This window comes from Crocuta crocuta, unplaced genomic scaffold (assembly GCF_008692635.1).
Source record: "Crocuta crocuta isolate KB4526 unplaced genomic scaffold, BGI_CrCroc_1.0 scaffold688, whole genome shotgun sequence".
Classification (NCBI taxonomy): Eukaryota; Metazoa; Chordata; class Mammalia; order Carnivora; family Hyaenidae; genus Crocuta; species Crocuta crocuta.
The window spans coordinates 490025-505353 of NW_027530550.1; the positions used below are offsets into that span (position 1 = coordinate 490025).

Consider the following 15329-nt stretch of genomic DNA (forward strand, 5'->3'; position numbering starts at 1 on the left):
ACTATCCCCAGCAGCATTTCTCCTATGCTGATATCCACTGGTTAATTACATTCCAAAGTTGTTCCTATTTAATACCCTATTGATTGGTAAACCATCCACTAGCAATTTAGAAATTATCATGTCATTGATGGGCATAATAGACCTCAACAAGTTTTATCTTTCGTCACTAGAGCACCTAAGTCTGCTCCTAAAATCCTTTTCCAAGACTTTCTTTCACATTCTTATCAGTTTTGTTTTAAATGTCCTAACTTGCTATCTTCTTCTATCACATATTCAGTTCATATCTTCCTATTTTATAAACTTCCACTGTTCCTCTCATCCCTATTCAATTATAAATTCTCTTATTTTGCATTCCCCTGTTGACTGTAATTTACTGCTCATGGCTTCCATCCTTGTACTTGTAGAAGGCTCAAGAATTATTTATTGAGCCCCACCAGTATATCTAAATTGGTCAAATCATTTTTTCTCTCTTACAGTCTGAAAAAGAGAGGCTGTTTATTTCAATCGATGTCTGCAAAAACAGCTCATGGAAACTAGTTAGAAGCAAATTCCCAAGTAACTTAGACTTGGCAGGATTCCATTACCTTTGATTATAAAAGGGCAAAATTAATGGGCAATTCATGAGGCTCTGTGACAGAGAGGTGACAGGAAGTCACTACGATTCAAGTGGTAGAAGTCAAGGAGTTGTTTACACTAGGTGCCATTTCATTTTTTTCTTCCATCATATGTGAAAACAGTCTGACTTTTGTGGCCAATTGAAACAGGCTTTTCCTTCCAGACCACTTTGTCACATCTCTTGTGTTTAGAAAATTAATCTTTAATGAATGTTAATCAAGTTTCTAATTATAATATCTTTATATTTAATGTTTGTTATCAGATGAAAGGCAAACATTTTGGGGCCAGTCACAAAGGACATGAATAATTTCCTCAGAAGCTTATCTAATTAATTTTATTGCTCTGTAATATCTTTAAAATTTGAACTGCCATAATTTCATTAATTTAGATAAAAGTGAATCTTCAGCATTTAAATATGACACTTGCAATAATTTCAATCATGCATGTTCATCTAATGTAGATAATGGTAACACGTTTTGGGGTATTTGGGGGACACTAGCACTAGTTTCCTTATTTCATTGTTTTCTATTTTAACAATTTCAAGAAATAATTAGTAAATTTCTGAGACAGCCATATACTTCAGAAAACAAAATAAAGCCAATGTTAACTTTGTTTGCCTGTCTGCTTTATGGTAACATTTTAAAATTATAAGTCTCAAGAAAGAGTTCAATGGCTTCATAGTGATCACATAATACAGCCCATACTCATCAACATGTAACAGAAAACTTCCTGATATGGCCTCAGCTTTGTGTTCTGGCATCACCATCAATTACTTCTCTGGATGCTCTTAAAATTAGGGTGACATACTGGTGACCCTAGTCACCTAGTCAGTATGGAGCATGGTCTCCAGCTTTCTGAGCCTTTTCAAATGTGGCTAATTCTATCTGAAAGATCTGTCCACATTTCTTTACCTAGGGTAGTCTACTCATTATTTAAAGCTAATTCAAAGGTTATTTCCTGGTTCAAATCTTTCCTCTGACTATAGTACAAGGTCTCAGCCTCCTATGTTCTTCTGCATTTTGTAAAGGATTATTTTGTAAGATAGATGAAGGTATAAAACCATTGTAATGTATCACCTAGATTACCGTGGACTCCTTGATTGTAAGAGCTTTGTCTTAGTAACTGGGAAAACAGTTACTAGAACATTATTGGATAAATTAAGAGCAGAGAATGAGAAAATAAATGAATGAATGACAAAAGGATGTTATCAAAAATCTCAGGAGGGAGTTATGAATAGCTTTTTCAACATCCTTGAGCTTATATATTGTGTTGAAGAAGGAATTCAAAGAAGCAGGGACAACTCAAGTATTTATACTTATCTTTGCTTTCTAGGACAGGAGCACATTTGTGATAGTATCATTCTATTCAGTCACAAAAGTCCTAGCTTTTGAGAAGATGCAATATAGGGGCTTAAGTGGCAGCCCCCAAAAATAGAAGTCCAGGTCCTAACCCCAGGAACCTGTGAATGTGCTATGTGAAAAAAGGGGATTTGCAGATGTGATGAAGTTGCAGATTTTAAGATGAAGTCGCAGATTTTAAGATGAAGTCATCCTTGATTAGCTGTGTATGCCCTAATCCGTAATAAGTGTCTTTATTAGAGACAGAAAAGTAGAAAACGTGGCAAGCGGGGAAAAAAAAAATCCCTGTGAACATCGAGGCAGAGATTGGAGTTCTTGAACTAAAGCCAAAGAATGCCTTGGCTGCTCTGCCTCCAGCAAGTAGCAACAATCTCCACTGTTTGGAGATAATCACTGGTGTTGATCTTTTCCACATTCCTTTAGAAATGATGTCCATTCTTTCTAAAAGATTCAGTTCTTTGCTTTATGTTTCATCCTTCGACTCAACCCCAGAGAAAATGACTCAGCCAAGGCTTTCTAAGTGACACTGCTTTAGGAGTGGTGTCTCCTGTGTTGGTAGAGTCTGGTGGAGAAGAGTAATAGCCTTGAGTCTTCTTGGTTCACTTCTCTCAGCATGAAACTTCCCTTTATGAGCCATGGCAAGGAAGATCAGGGCCCACCATTCTCAGTGACACCCTATCAAAAGTTTAAGTGTGTCCCATGAGTAGGGACTTGGTGGAAAAGGGCAGCCCCCAACCAGCAACTGCCCCAAATTTAGTGTGAGCAACAGGTATATGAGCAGTTCTGGGTATATATCCCTTGACTAGCTGTGTTCTTGGTTGTGTTTGTCCAGAGTAGATTTCTCATCGTCCTGAGCTGTAATGGTAAGGGAAGGAAGCAGGTGTTGATTCAAATACCACAGGATTCTCTTACCAACATTTAGGTTTTCTTGAATAAATATTTTTATTTATTGTATGCACTTAGGACCTTTTCCACAGACTTTAATTTAAAAAAAAATATGTCTCTGGGTCATTCAGGGTGCTTCGGTGGCTCAGTGGTGGAGCATCCAACTTGATTTCAGCTCAGGACATGATCCCAGAATCATGCGATCAAGCCCCATGTCACACTCTGTGCTCAGCCTAGAGCCGGCTTAAAATTCTAATTAAAAATATATATATATATACATACATATATATGTATATATATGGAGGCACCCAGGTGGCTCAGTCGGTTAAGCATCTGACTTTGGCTTGGGTCATGATCTCACTGTTTGTGGATTCAAGTTCTCTGTCAGGCTCTGTGCTGTCAGTTCAGAGTCTGGAGCCTGCTTCAGATTGTCTCTCTCTCTCTCTCAAAAATAAATTAATTAGATTTTTAAAATGAAATATGATTTTTTAACTGGTTTTTATGGGAAATGGGATAGTGGTTATCCTCATGTTTACATGCCACAAGTCAAAAACAAAAACCAACCTGAACTGTGTGTTAGAAAGTCTTTTGGGAAGAGATGTTTGGGCTGAATCTTAAGAGATAATCAGGAATTCCACAGTTAAAAAGAGAAGGTATTATATTATTTTGTTAGGGTTAACGGTCCATTATGTTTTATGTAAGCAGTAAGCTTACAGAAATTCTAACCATCCACTAACATAGTACCAGGGGGTACAATTTAGATTTTATTTCTTTTAATAAGGTATACTGTAAACTACTAAGTCAAAAGCGAACGCCTCAAAATCTATCAAATTTAACTAGGTAATAAAACATGAGTTTAGTAAATTTGGTCATTTTTAAATAAATGTAAAATATGCATTGGATTTGGGTCAACATAATACACCAAATACATAGTAATGGATTCTTTCCAGTTGTGTGAAGTGGATTCCACATTTAGTTCTGCGTTTTCCACAGGCCAAAATGAAGGGGAAAAAATCATTTACTTCACTGTCTATTATCTTACCAGAAATTATTTACTCATAGAAGTACGGAGAAAAATTAAAAACCTTAATTAGAAGAACCTTCTGTCATTCAAGGTCTCCTAACAGTATTAAGTGATAGCTGCCCATCCCACATTACTTCTAACCACAACATTAAGGCTCTGAGCCCTGGAATAGTTTGAAACACCTTATCCCTGATACTACATATGAGAAAATGGATAGTACCTTCATGTTGAGAATTATCCCATGGAAAAGCTCATGGAGCTTTTAGTGTTTGTGCTAGAATCTTGCCACCTATCGCCCATCTAGATATGAAAGATAACTACAATTTTTTCCAACTCTGAGATCAAGAGGAGAAAAGAACACCAGCTTTAGCATAATTATTCTTTGCCATAATTGTGAGGGGAAAAAATTGTGTATGCATGTTTGCCTGTCAGGTGTGTGCATCCTAAAAGGGAAAACAAAGACCATCAGTTTGGCAGAGTTGACCAATCATCCATTGTCTGTGAATCTGCCTCGAGGTTAGCATTTCCTCACTTTCCAAGGAGCAAAATCATACTTAAAGCAGTAGGATACAAAGAGTTTTTCCTTGTACTTAATAGTTTCCAAAAAGTGTGCACTATTTTTCACTGTCTATTATATATATGCTACTTATTAAGCCTATTTTGATCACTGGTCACTGGTTATTAGTTGAATGGTTAGAGAGGTAGAGAATTACAAAATAAAATTAGTCAGTTTAAGGGACTGTACTTGGATGAAATAGTACCTTGAACAAAAATATGGAACTTAAACTGTTCAGTCTCTCAGGGAGGTTTGCAAATTATCGTACAATTCTGAGAATGTTCATGATAGATCGATTTTGGTATGTGATATTTGTACTCAAACTTCAAATAGTGGTCATTCATGAGGTAAAGATTTAGAAGAAGACTAAGTATTCTTGAAGAAAAGGCCACGATTAGTTACCTTAATATACTTTGTTTTTTAAGTTCATCAGTATTATACTATGCAAAGGTTTTATATTTGGGAGTCCAAAACTCTATCTTTGAGTTAATTTTTAACTGTCTCCCATCAAAATATGGCAATTACATTGAATTTAATGTAATTCATACTTACATTCTATACAGTTATAATTTACATAGGATTGAAGATTTAATTATGTGAAATATCTCTTACTGCACATACTAAACAGTATGCATGGTACTGATCATGCTGACAGTTACAAAGGGCAAAGGCTCAAATGCCCAAGACTATGTGCCTAATACTATCTGAGCACTTCACGTTTTCTCTTATTTATAATAATCCTGGAAATAAAGTGTTAAGTTTTTCAGTTTCAATTTTCTCAGGAATAAAAGGTTGAGGAACTTGTTGAGGATCATGTAGGCAGTACAAGGCAAAACTGGGGCCCCAAACCTTGCTATTTAGTGCAAACACTAGGTTCCCTTTTATCTCTAGCAGCTGCTATCCAACTCATGGTCCACCTAGGAAAGAGGTATAAATCTTTAAGGTTACAGTAATGTTGTATTTACAATACCTTACAACCTATTTATCCACCTTACACAAGTAGACCAAAGATAAAATAGAAGTTCCTCCCCTTAGGGTCATGTGATTTTTTATACAACTCTTTCCATGGAAACTAGAGAGGCCGATAGTTCCTCTCTGAATGAACCAATTCATTCATTAGATATAAAATAGTACAAGAAAAGGAATCAGGTGAGACCTTTAAGGCCATTGGCTTGATTTCGGGGAATGAGGTTATGTTCCATGACTGAAGCAGTAGGAATTCCACAGGATAATACTCATCCATCCAGAGTTAATCAAATTAGAATATTGGAGAGCAGCCATTTTAGTTAACTAAATTCAAATATTGTAACACTGCCAGTGGGGTTAACAAACTATAAATTTTTAACATGGCTATGATCATTTGTTGTGTGCTTTACAAGTATTTTCATACTAGAAGTATTTTCATATTTCACACAAAAAATGAGTGAATGTTTTAGAGATTTTAATTTAATCAATTATCACAAATAAGACTTCGATCAAATGCAAGTCTGTCTCTTCATATTCAAAAGCCACACACATCCCCCCTCCTGCCTTACATGTAAATAGTGCCATGGACACACAAGTAACTGTCCATCACCAATGCATTCTATATCACTTACAAGAGCTTTAATTATTATTACATGGTACAAACTGTATTGCATTTATTACAAGTGAAAAATTGTCACATGGCCAAAGTCAGCAATTTATCGGTAGGCCAGATTTCTGTGCATACGTAGGTGCGTATGTAACTTTTTAAATTTAAGGACTTAAGGATTAAGGATTATACATTAAATTCTCTGCTGTTGGAATTGACCTTGGAAGATTACAAGATTATTATCTGTTTACACTGATGAAAATGACAATATTAAAATGACTTAGGCTTATCTTACCCAAAAAGATACCAAGGTCAATTTTTAATAAAAAATAAAATTCATATAAAGTACGATTCCCCATCTTTAATATTTTTTTTTAATCCTTGTTCAAGACATTCTTTCAACAATTGACTTGGTTCTGGCCTTTTCCTGGGTTTTTGATGTTCACCTTTAATATACAGCCAATCAAATATGGTAATAGCACAAAAAGGGCCTGTGTTCTACCCAAGACAACGAGATAAATCTTTGTTTCACACAGCATTTTTTCCCTTTTGTATAACGGATTTTACCATTAAAATAAAGCTTTCTTCGTCAAGGAAACCTCTTTTAAGTTTTTCAGACATGGTCTTTGTAAAGCTAAGCTCCAGCAAATGGTGTTTGCAATAATAATTTCTCCTTTTTTAAGCAGTCAAGCACGTGCTGTTTTTCCTTACTGAATGGTCAGATTCCATCATCACTATGTTGAAAACACCCTAATTAAGGGAAGTTGAAACAGACACACATGCTTTCAAGAACAAAGTTGAGTTGCACGGTAAAAATGAAATACCCTCAATGCTGATGTTATTTTTTCCTTCCCATAGGGAACCACAGTCAGATATCACGAGTGCCTGTTGCTATTAAAGTGCTGGATGTCAATGACAACGCCCCTGAATTCGCATCCGAATATGAGGCATTTTTATGTGAAAATGGAAAACCCGGCCAAGTAAATATCTCCATGTTGTTAATGCTGAATATGTTTGTATTCAACTGTCTCATATTTAATTAACCTGCATTATAGTGAGCATCTCATCATTTATGGTCTGCAAAGTTACAGGCTAGCAGCACCCAAATGGGAACAGAGAAGGAGCATTTTTCTTTCTCAGATGTTTGTTAATTCTCCCTACTTATGACCAAATTGGCTCTTGAAGGGAACCACCTGCTGGGCCATGAATCCAGAGCCAAACAACGATCTTAAAGTATCTCAGGCTATGAATAGAACAGAGAGGTCTTAGAGAGGTAGGGACAGAATTTTAACCTTCAAGTGAAAGAAAAAGCTCATGGGGAGGGCCTATTGGTTTCATATCAACCATAGGAGTAACACTTAAGAGTGAACCCCAGCAAGACCAGTTGTAGAAAGCAAATTTTGAAATCTATAAAAAATGTAGATGTATTTAGATCAACATAGGATAAACAATAGGTTTTAGACGTGGAAGTAAAGCAACAAATTTTTGTGTACTGATCAAACATTTTTCCTTTTAACCTGCCTTCTATTGCATAGATAGACAATGAAGACAGGCAAAAACAGAGAGAGAGGAAGAAAAGAGGGAAGAAGAAAGGGGGGAAGAGAGAAGAACACAAACAAAACTTGCTCTAGTCTGAATGTCAAAATGGAAATAGTCTATGTAAAGTTCTAAAAAACACAAATGTAATAGATTTTAACAAGGTGCCAAAGTACTGTATGTTTAAGAAATTTATCGTTTTTCAACTTCCTAATTTATTTCTGGATGGTGACATTTTAATTTAAATAAACAGCAGCTGACAGCATGACACTGGAGTTGTTAATCCAACTATTCTTGTGCCTCATGTGGGTGTTAGGAATTAAACTTACTATTTGCCGAGTAGTGTACCTGACAAGAGTTAGATGTTTTTTCACCTAAAGAAAGGAACAGCACTGTAGCCCTATACTTTTATTTATTTCACAACGCTCCTGTGAAACAGGGGATATTTTCCCCTAGACTACTCTCGTAGCTGAAGGATTAGCCTCACTTTCATTTCCCAGAAAGAGACCAATACACATGTGCACACACATGCCAAGTACAGCTAAAATTCTGGCAATAGAAGTGATTAGGTTAAAACATCTACATGTCATAAATATGGTTATCAGAATAGTCACTTTTAGCTGTGATACACTCTTAAAAAATTCTAACATTAATTTAAATGTTTTCTAATTTCATCACGTGGAATTGCCCTCTGGCCTATTTTTTGAACATTTTCATTTGTTATCTTTAAGGGTGGAATGTGTGTGTGTATGCATACACACACACACACACACACACACAGAGTAAATATAATTTAGAGAAGTTAGGATTGAGTTGGCAGAAAAAGTTTGATTAAAGTTTATGCAGGTTAGTTTCAAGGATATGATTGTGTGGGCCAAATCATTGCTGGGGTAATATAGCCAATCACAGACTTTGAAGCCATACATTGTTGATCACACAGAATCTATCTAATGCTTTAGAATTTAAATAAAACCCAATTTTCATGCAAAACTCATCACACCAGTTCAGAGAGTCAATGGCATTGAAATTTCAAAAATTCCACATTGGCTTCACTTGTGATATTTACATCTGCATGCCTTTGAACCTCTAGGAATCTGGAGATTTATCCTGTGGAGTTTGACTATTTCCAAGGTTTTAAGGATTCCTCAGCAGTTCTTATCCTCAGGAAAAACAAAACAAAACATTGTTTCATCATCTTTCCTATGCAAGATCAAAATAAAAAAAAGTTGATTCTTTGTTTTATGATTTTTGCATATCAAAGTGAGTGACTCATTATGTGAAAATATGTTTATGTTGTGTATCTATCTACTACCACTATCTTATTCTCAAATGAACATGTTTAGGTACATTTAGTACAGTTAATATTTACATGAAAAGATCAGATTTTTGATTGCTTGCCTAAGTTTTGGACATACGACTGGTTGATACACATCAAGTTGTTCAAAAAAACTTCTGAATTCCTTGAATCCTTTGTGCTAGTCAGAACTCACGTGTAATTCATTACACCATTAGTAGGCCTCTTTTAATGGCTCAAGTATCTTATTTTTACTTACCATTTTCCAAAATTATTTGTTACCAACATAAACACTAGTGTGTTTATGTAACTTCAACATATGTACTTTCAGTTATTTCTCATAATGCAACACAACCACTGACTCACTTTGAAATCACAATATTCATTATGAGGTGATAACACACTACTGAAAAACAAATGTCAAGAGCTGAACTAGCACTAAATTTAATGTCTGCTTTACAACAGCCTCAGAAAAAGGCTTGTGGAGGACTCTGAAATGTTTGGTTTGTCCGGAAGGTATGGATTTGAAGCTAAACTCAAAGAGGATCTTCTTCCTGGGAGAGGAGGCAGCTGGGGATCATTGGTAATAATTAAGGGCAAACCACTAAAACACTCAGTCTGTAAAAACCTCCTGGACTGAGAGAGCCTCTAGAAAGAGGTTTCTAAAACATCTCACAAAATGAAAACCAGTATCAACACAAACACAGAGAATTGTCCTGTGCTTGACCGCTCTTTTCCACTGAATTGGACTCCTTTAAGCAAAGAATCAAAACAATAAAAACTTATAACAAGGAAAGAGAGACACCACTTTCCTCTTCTCTGGAAGTATAGGATACATCAATGCTGAAACTGTTATAGGTTCACTTTGAAAGTAGAACTGGAAATCACGTCTGTTTCTACCACCTTCTCATTATTGTGAAGTGAAGTATGACCTTTTCTTCAATTCTTCCCTAAAGAGAGTAACCACCAACCATAACAGAAAAAGTTCATAGTCCCTATTATACAAAATCACTGTGAATCCCTTTTCATTAGAATCATCTGAAATAATCCATTACATAATTGTTAATACAGTATTTTCTGTTGCTAATTACTTTGTTATTAGAAAAATTTCCCCAATAGTTCTAGGTAATTTATCTCAAAAGTTTTAAGATGACAAATATATTTCTTTAGTCTCCAACTCAATCATGTCATGATAAAATCATTTACAAATTCCTTGGTCCTCAGTTTAACAGGAAAAATAAAAAAGATTCTTTCCACTGACTCCTCTCGAATGGCCAAGACAGAAATAACGATATGGGTTAAAGATTTCAAAATTAGAAAGCAAAATATATAACTGATAGTTCCTGTATCTAATAGGATGGTAGGTTTGGGTCAGTCAGTAAATATTTATTAAACATAACTATGTACCAGGACATGGTGAGGTGCTGGGGATTTAGTGGCAAACAATGCCCTAAACAACAGTCTTTTTCCCTTCTAGAGTTTTCTCTCTGGCAAACACGTAATAAAATTAGAAATGATAGACTTGCAAGAACATACCTCAAATCCTCTGGGCAGAAAGGAGGCTGAAGAGCTGAAGGGAAACGGAGCTCTCTTACTGAAAAGACCTCTTAATATAGGACCTGTTCCACCAGAGACAGGAAACATCTATCAAGAGCTGAAAAGGAGTCAGCTGGGGATAAACCAGATTTTCTCTGAAGAGAATGGTAATCTGGCTGGACGGGTGGAGGAACAGGTAACAGCTGTGGAGAAACCAGTATCTTCCTTCATTATGCTTGACAACAGCACACTCAGAACCAAATATGAAAGAGAAATAGAGAACTTTAGTGACCAGTGCTGGCTAGAGGGCCTTCTATAACTTCTATATCCTATCCCCTTGATAGGGTCTTTCTAGGATTTCATTTCAGATGCTAACCCCTTGCTTTCCATACATATGTAATTTGGATAATTTGAATCAGATGGTTCACTAATGCAAGGACTATATTGAAAATGTTGTATTTCCAGGTATGAGTCAAGGTCTCTTATTTAACCCCAGAGAATATTTTATTGTTTGAGAACTACTTCAGCACAGACTGCTTCAGCTCTTTTTTCCTTCAGGGAGGAACTTCCCTTTTTACTGTAAATAAATCTAGTGGCATATAATTGAAGTTTAATCACCCTCTATAGAAGTTGAGGCATACTATTTGGCATCAAGTTATTTATGTCTGGGCTGAAAAAATATGCTTTGGTTTACCTCTTCTAATCCCCTTTGTCTCTGACCAATACTGTAGCAATATGAAGTTGGCTTATCCTAGGAATGTCATGGTCAAAAAAATAAATAAATAAAAACAACAAAGAAAGGAAGAAAATTATATCCTATATTTCTAGTTAAGCCAATGCTTAGCATGTAATGAATATTTACGAAATTTTAGAATCGTAGTTCTAATTCATTTCATTCAGCAGTGACAAATATTTCAAAAACTAACTTCTCAGATATTACCATGGAAACACTTGTTTTACTCACAGACATAGTGCACAAACCTCTTCAAATGAGAAGTCACTTATATATTTATTTATTGAATATTTCATATTGCATCTACAAGATGCTAACTATTGTAATATGACCCAGAGAAACAATGTAAAAAAGGACAAAAAAAAAGTCCCCCCTAATGGAATTAAATAAGGAAGAGGGCTTATTTTAAAAAAGTAGAATGAATACATAATATAATTTCAATTCTGAAAACTGGATGAAGGAAACATTGGCACATCTAGGCAGAGGGGAACAAAGAAAAATCAGACATTTACTTTATATAGTATTGTCAGAGAAAGTTACTTTTTAAGTGAGTATCCTTTAAGCTGAATCTGAAAAAAAATGAGAAAGGGCTAGACATTCAAGGAATGGAAGCAAGAGACTTCCAGCCAGCACAATAAGCTTGTGCAAAGACCCTGAAGGGAGGAAACCCTTGGTTTGTGTGAAGAATTGAAGATCTATATGTCTTAAGTGTAAAAATAAGAAGAATGTAGTAAGCAACACTGAGATTGGACAAAACATTTTATTTTGAATAAAATGTACACATAACATGCACAAAACACACACATGCATAAATGCAATTAAGCAGGAAGAACAATTAAATTTTTTAAAATGTTTTATTTATTTCTGAGAGAGAGACAGCATGAGAAGGGGAGGGTCAGAGAGAGAGGGAGACACAGAATCTGAAACAGGCTCTGAGCTAGCTGTCAGCACAGAGCCTGACGTGGGGCCCGAACCCACAAACCGTGAGATCATGACCTGAGCCGAAGTCAGACGCTTAACCAACTGAGCCACTCAGGCATCCCAAGCAGGAAGAACATTTAGTAGACTGTAACTGTGAGAGATGTTGGTACATGATATTTATTAAACACGAACTATGTACCAGTACTTGGTGAGGTACTTGGTGATCTAAGGTGGTAATAGTAGAAATGCAGATAAGGAATTGTGAAAGCTGCATGCTTACATGAATACCATAATATAGACAGACGTCCAACATACAATCAACATCACTACTTCCAGAGTTTGGGGTTGACAACTGCATTTTACCAATAAGGGGGTAAGGCTAAGGCTGAAAAAGGGTGAGAGGCTGCCCCTGGCCATGAAAAGTGGCATACATGGGTTTCAAGGTCTGTTCTTGAAGTTTCCCAAGTCCTTGGGCTTTCTAGGATTTTGCAGTGCTTCCCAAGGAAGCAGTCTTTTTTTATTCCATTGCCTGTGCTACATACTTCTTACAAGTAAGATTGTGATCAAGAGTGAGCATTTTTCAAAAGAGAAAAATGTCAACTGTTATGACCAATAAGACACGTTATCCAAAAAGCATTCCACAAAGTCTTAAGTGAAAAGAAATAAAGCTTAAGGAGAAAAGTAAACATAATTATCTGTTGATAAACGCTGGCAATGAATGCATTTCCTACTTTATTTATTTATTTTAAAAATTTCTGTTGGTCTTTTTCTAATAAATGTGAAACAGTGAATTGAAAATATGGCATTTATGAAACAATAAATTTAGGAGATTTAATTTTAACTTCCCTGCCAGCAGGCATTTTTCAGGATCTATCTGCATACACAAGAGGGAGACAGGATTGATTTTAAAACAGATGAAATTGATGGCCTCAACAAAATGCATACAGTACTGTTTTCATTTTGGAGGGTGTAGCAAGGAGATGGTAAATTAACAGAATTTATAAAACAATATTTGAAGAAATCATATATAACAAAATATATTTCAAGACAGTCATTTACTGAAGTAAGACTTTTAGAGCTGACCTTTGACAGAGGGGAACACATAAGTAAAAAATACAGTGGAAGGATTTGAAACCAGAATAATCTAAGTGTGAGTCACACCTCCACCATTTACTAATTTTGTGACCCTCAGCCTTAACCTCTACTACTTCCACACAGAAGTGGAAGTCTCCCAGGCCTTAAACTCTCATATTTTAGAAATATCCAGTGCAATATCAAGGGCTTAATAATTATAATTATTATTAGTATATATTTTAACTAATCTCATAGTCTAAAAAAGCATAATATACTTCATTAGGATTGATTTATTTTGTTGTTATTATAGCAACATGACTTTGATTTGGAGCAAAACATTATAAATAGTCCCTTAATAGGTCAATATAAAAGAAGACAATCTAGTTCCCTCTATTGGAATAACTTCCTCTGGTAATTTCTGAGTATTTTATTTATTAAAGATAAAGGAAACACTTGTACTTTATTCCTCCCCATTTAAATTTGTGGGTCAATATCATTATTTTTTCAAATACACTGGAATCAACTTACAGGGACACATACAATCTCAGTCTTTTTTGAAGTCATGTTTTAAGCTAACATACACATTGGCTGAACCTCTTATGTGATCCCAAATTGTATATTCTGGCCCCTCACCTAAATAAGATTTATGATCGACAGAGAAAATGGTGTCAGGGATTGTTTGAGAATCTTGGCCTATTTAATACAAATATATTATCTTTATTTTATTTTAAATCTATAAGTTACTGAGTAAGAATTTAGGATGGAAGCAAGGTGGGCACATGTATATACTTCTTTCCATTTGTTCTTAGAAGCCAAGTCGATGCCCTTTTGAAGAAAGAAGGATTGACACTAGATAGTAAAAGGCCTTAGGCCTAGGTTTTGTGCTAGTGGCATAAATTAAGTAACATGTGGTACCACGAGGCGGACATATTGTTGGAAAGGTAGAGATACAGTAAGCACCAAGCTAGACAGTAGCACACAGAGGTTGAAGTCTTCCACACAGAAGTGGAAGTCTCCCAGGCCTTTAAGATTCAGTTGGAGTTCTGGAGGACAGCATTTCTCAAAGAGAGTGCCTGAGAAAACTTAAAGGGCATAGCACATCAATATATGGTGTGGCGTTTGTGGTGTGTATGTGTGTGTATGTGATTTATTTAATAAGGTTGCAAAGCACTCACACTGAATTAAACCAAGTTCAACAACATTCCCTTCTGCTTCTTTTGATTAACTGTAAAGTTCCCTTGCATTCAATAATACCTATGAATCATGAGAAGGCTATATGGTCTTTGCCATTTAACAAACATAGTTGATTATAAAATCTTTCAAATTTCCTTCAGAAAAAACTATACAACTAGTGGTAAATGGAACCCAATCAGAAAAATCCTGCTCCAGGAGGATAAGTAATGCCACACAGGTTCAGCCTAAGAAGTGATGTTTATGATGTCACAGAGGCATCAGGAAAGTTCCTGTAAAGTAGTATCATGGAACATGGAGAGGAGATTGAAAAGGGACCTGAGACTTCTCAGCTATGTTAGAAACTTTTGGGTTTACCCTACTAATACAAAGCAAGGGATGGAATATTTTTTAACACTAGTTCAGAAGTGTACAAAATACACAAGAAATACGCAGAGTCTAGGGGAAAAAAAAGGCATGAGAAACTAGAAACTCCAAACCTTATATAAACATATTATTCAGTAGTCCTTGCTTTGTATCATTTTTTCTCAACTTAGTTTCAGAAAGGGAAAGGGGAGTGAAGGAAACAGAAATGGATGAAAATGCCAAAAGTTCTGCAAATGGGTTTATAAAGGTACAGCCCTCAAATGTCTACCCAGAGGACTGAGGACTTCACTTACAAGAGATACAGAAAAATCAAATCTATATTTTCCTGTTGTATTTTCCATAGGTCAGACTTCCAAGGTATGTGTCCAGACAAAGATACACACACACACACACACACACACACTGGCATGGGAAAATTTCCTAGGTAGGAAAAGAAAAGTCTTGGTAGAGATTGGATTACCATGCAAATTATAAAACAAATATCCAGGAACTATCCATTAAAAAGCTGTGAACAGTGCTTATATTTTAACCATATTATACAGTTTTTGAAATGATTGAGGATAATTGGGTTATTGTGTGGATTTTAATATAATTTCCCAAATTCCAATATTTCCTCTTTTTTTCAATTTATCATCATTGTTATAACTTGATTTCTCTTGTGTGCATA

The 15329-nt window shown here is 35.5% G+C and overlaps 1 protein-coding gene across 3 annotated transcripts in view; it reads left to right on the forward strand.

The window, feature by feature from the left end:
- CDH8 (cadherin 8) overlaps positions 1 to 15329 on the forward strand; it is a 345469-nt gene that overhangs the window by 272825 nt on the left and 57315 nt on the right. For 2 of the 3 annotated variants that reach the window (XR_013336005.1, XM_077767844.1), the window contains exon 8: positions 6870 to 6991. Coding sequence is in view for 2 of the 3 variants with exons in the window: in XM_077767844.1 (XP_077623970.1) it covers positions 6870 to 6991 (122 nt within the window). In the remaining variant the exon portion in view is untranslated. Of the gene's footprint in view, positions 1 to 6869; positions 6992 to 7546; positions 7798 to 15329 lie in introns of those variants that run through there. The other variant, XM_077767845.1, reaches the window with a different exon arrangement.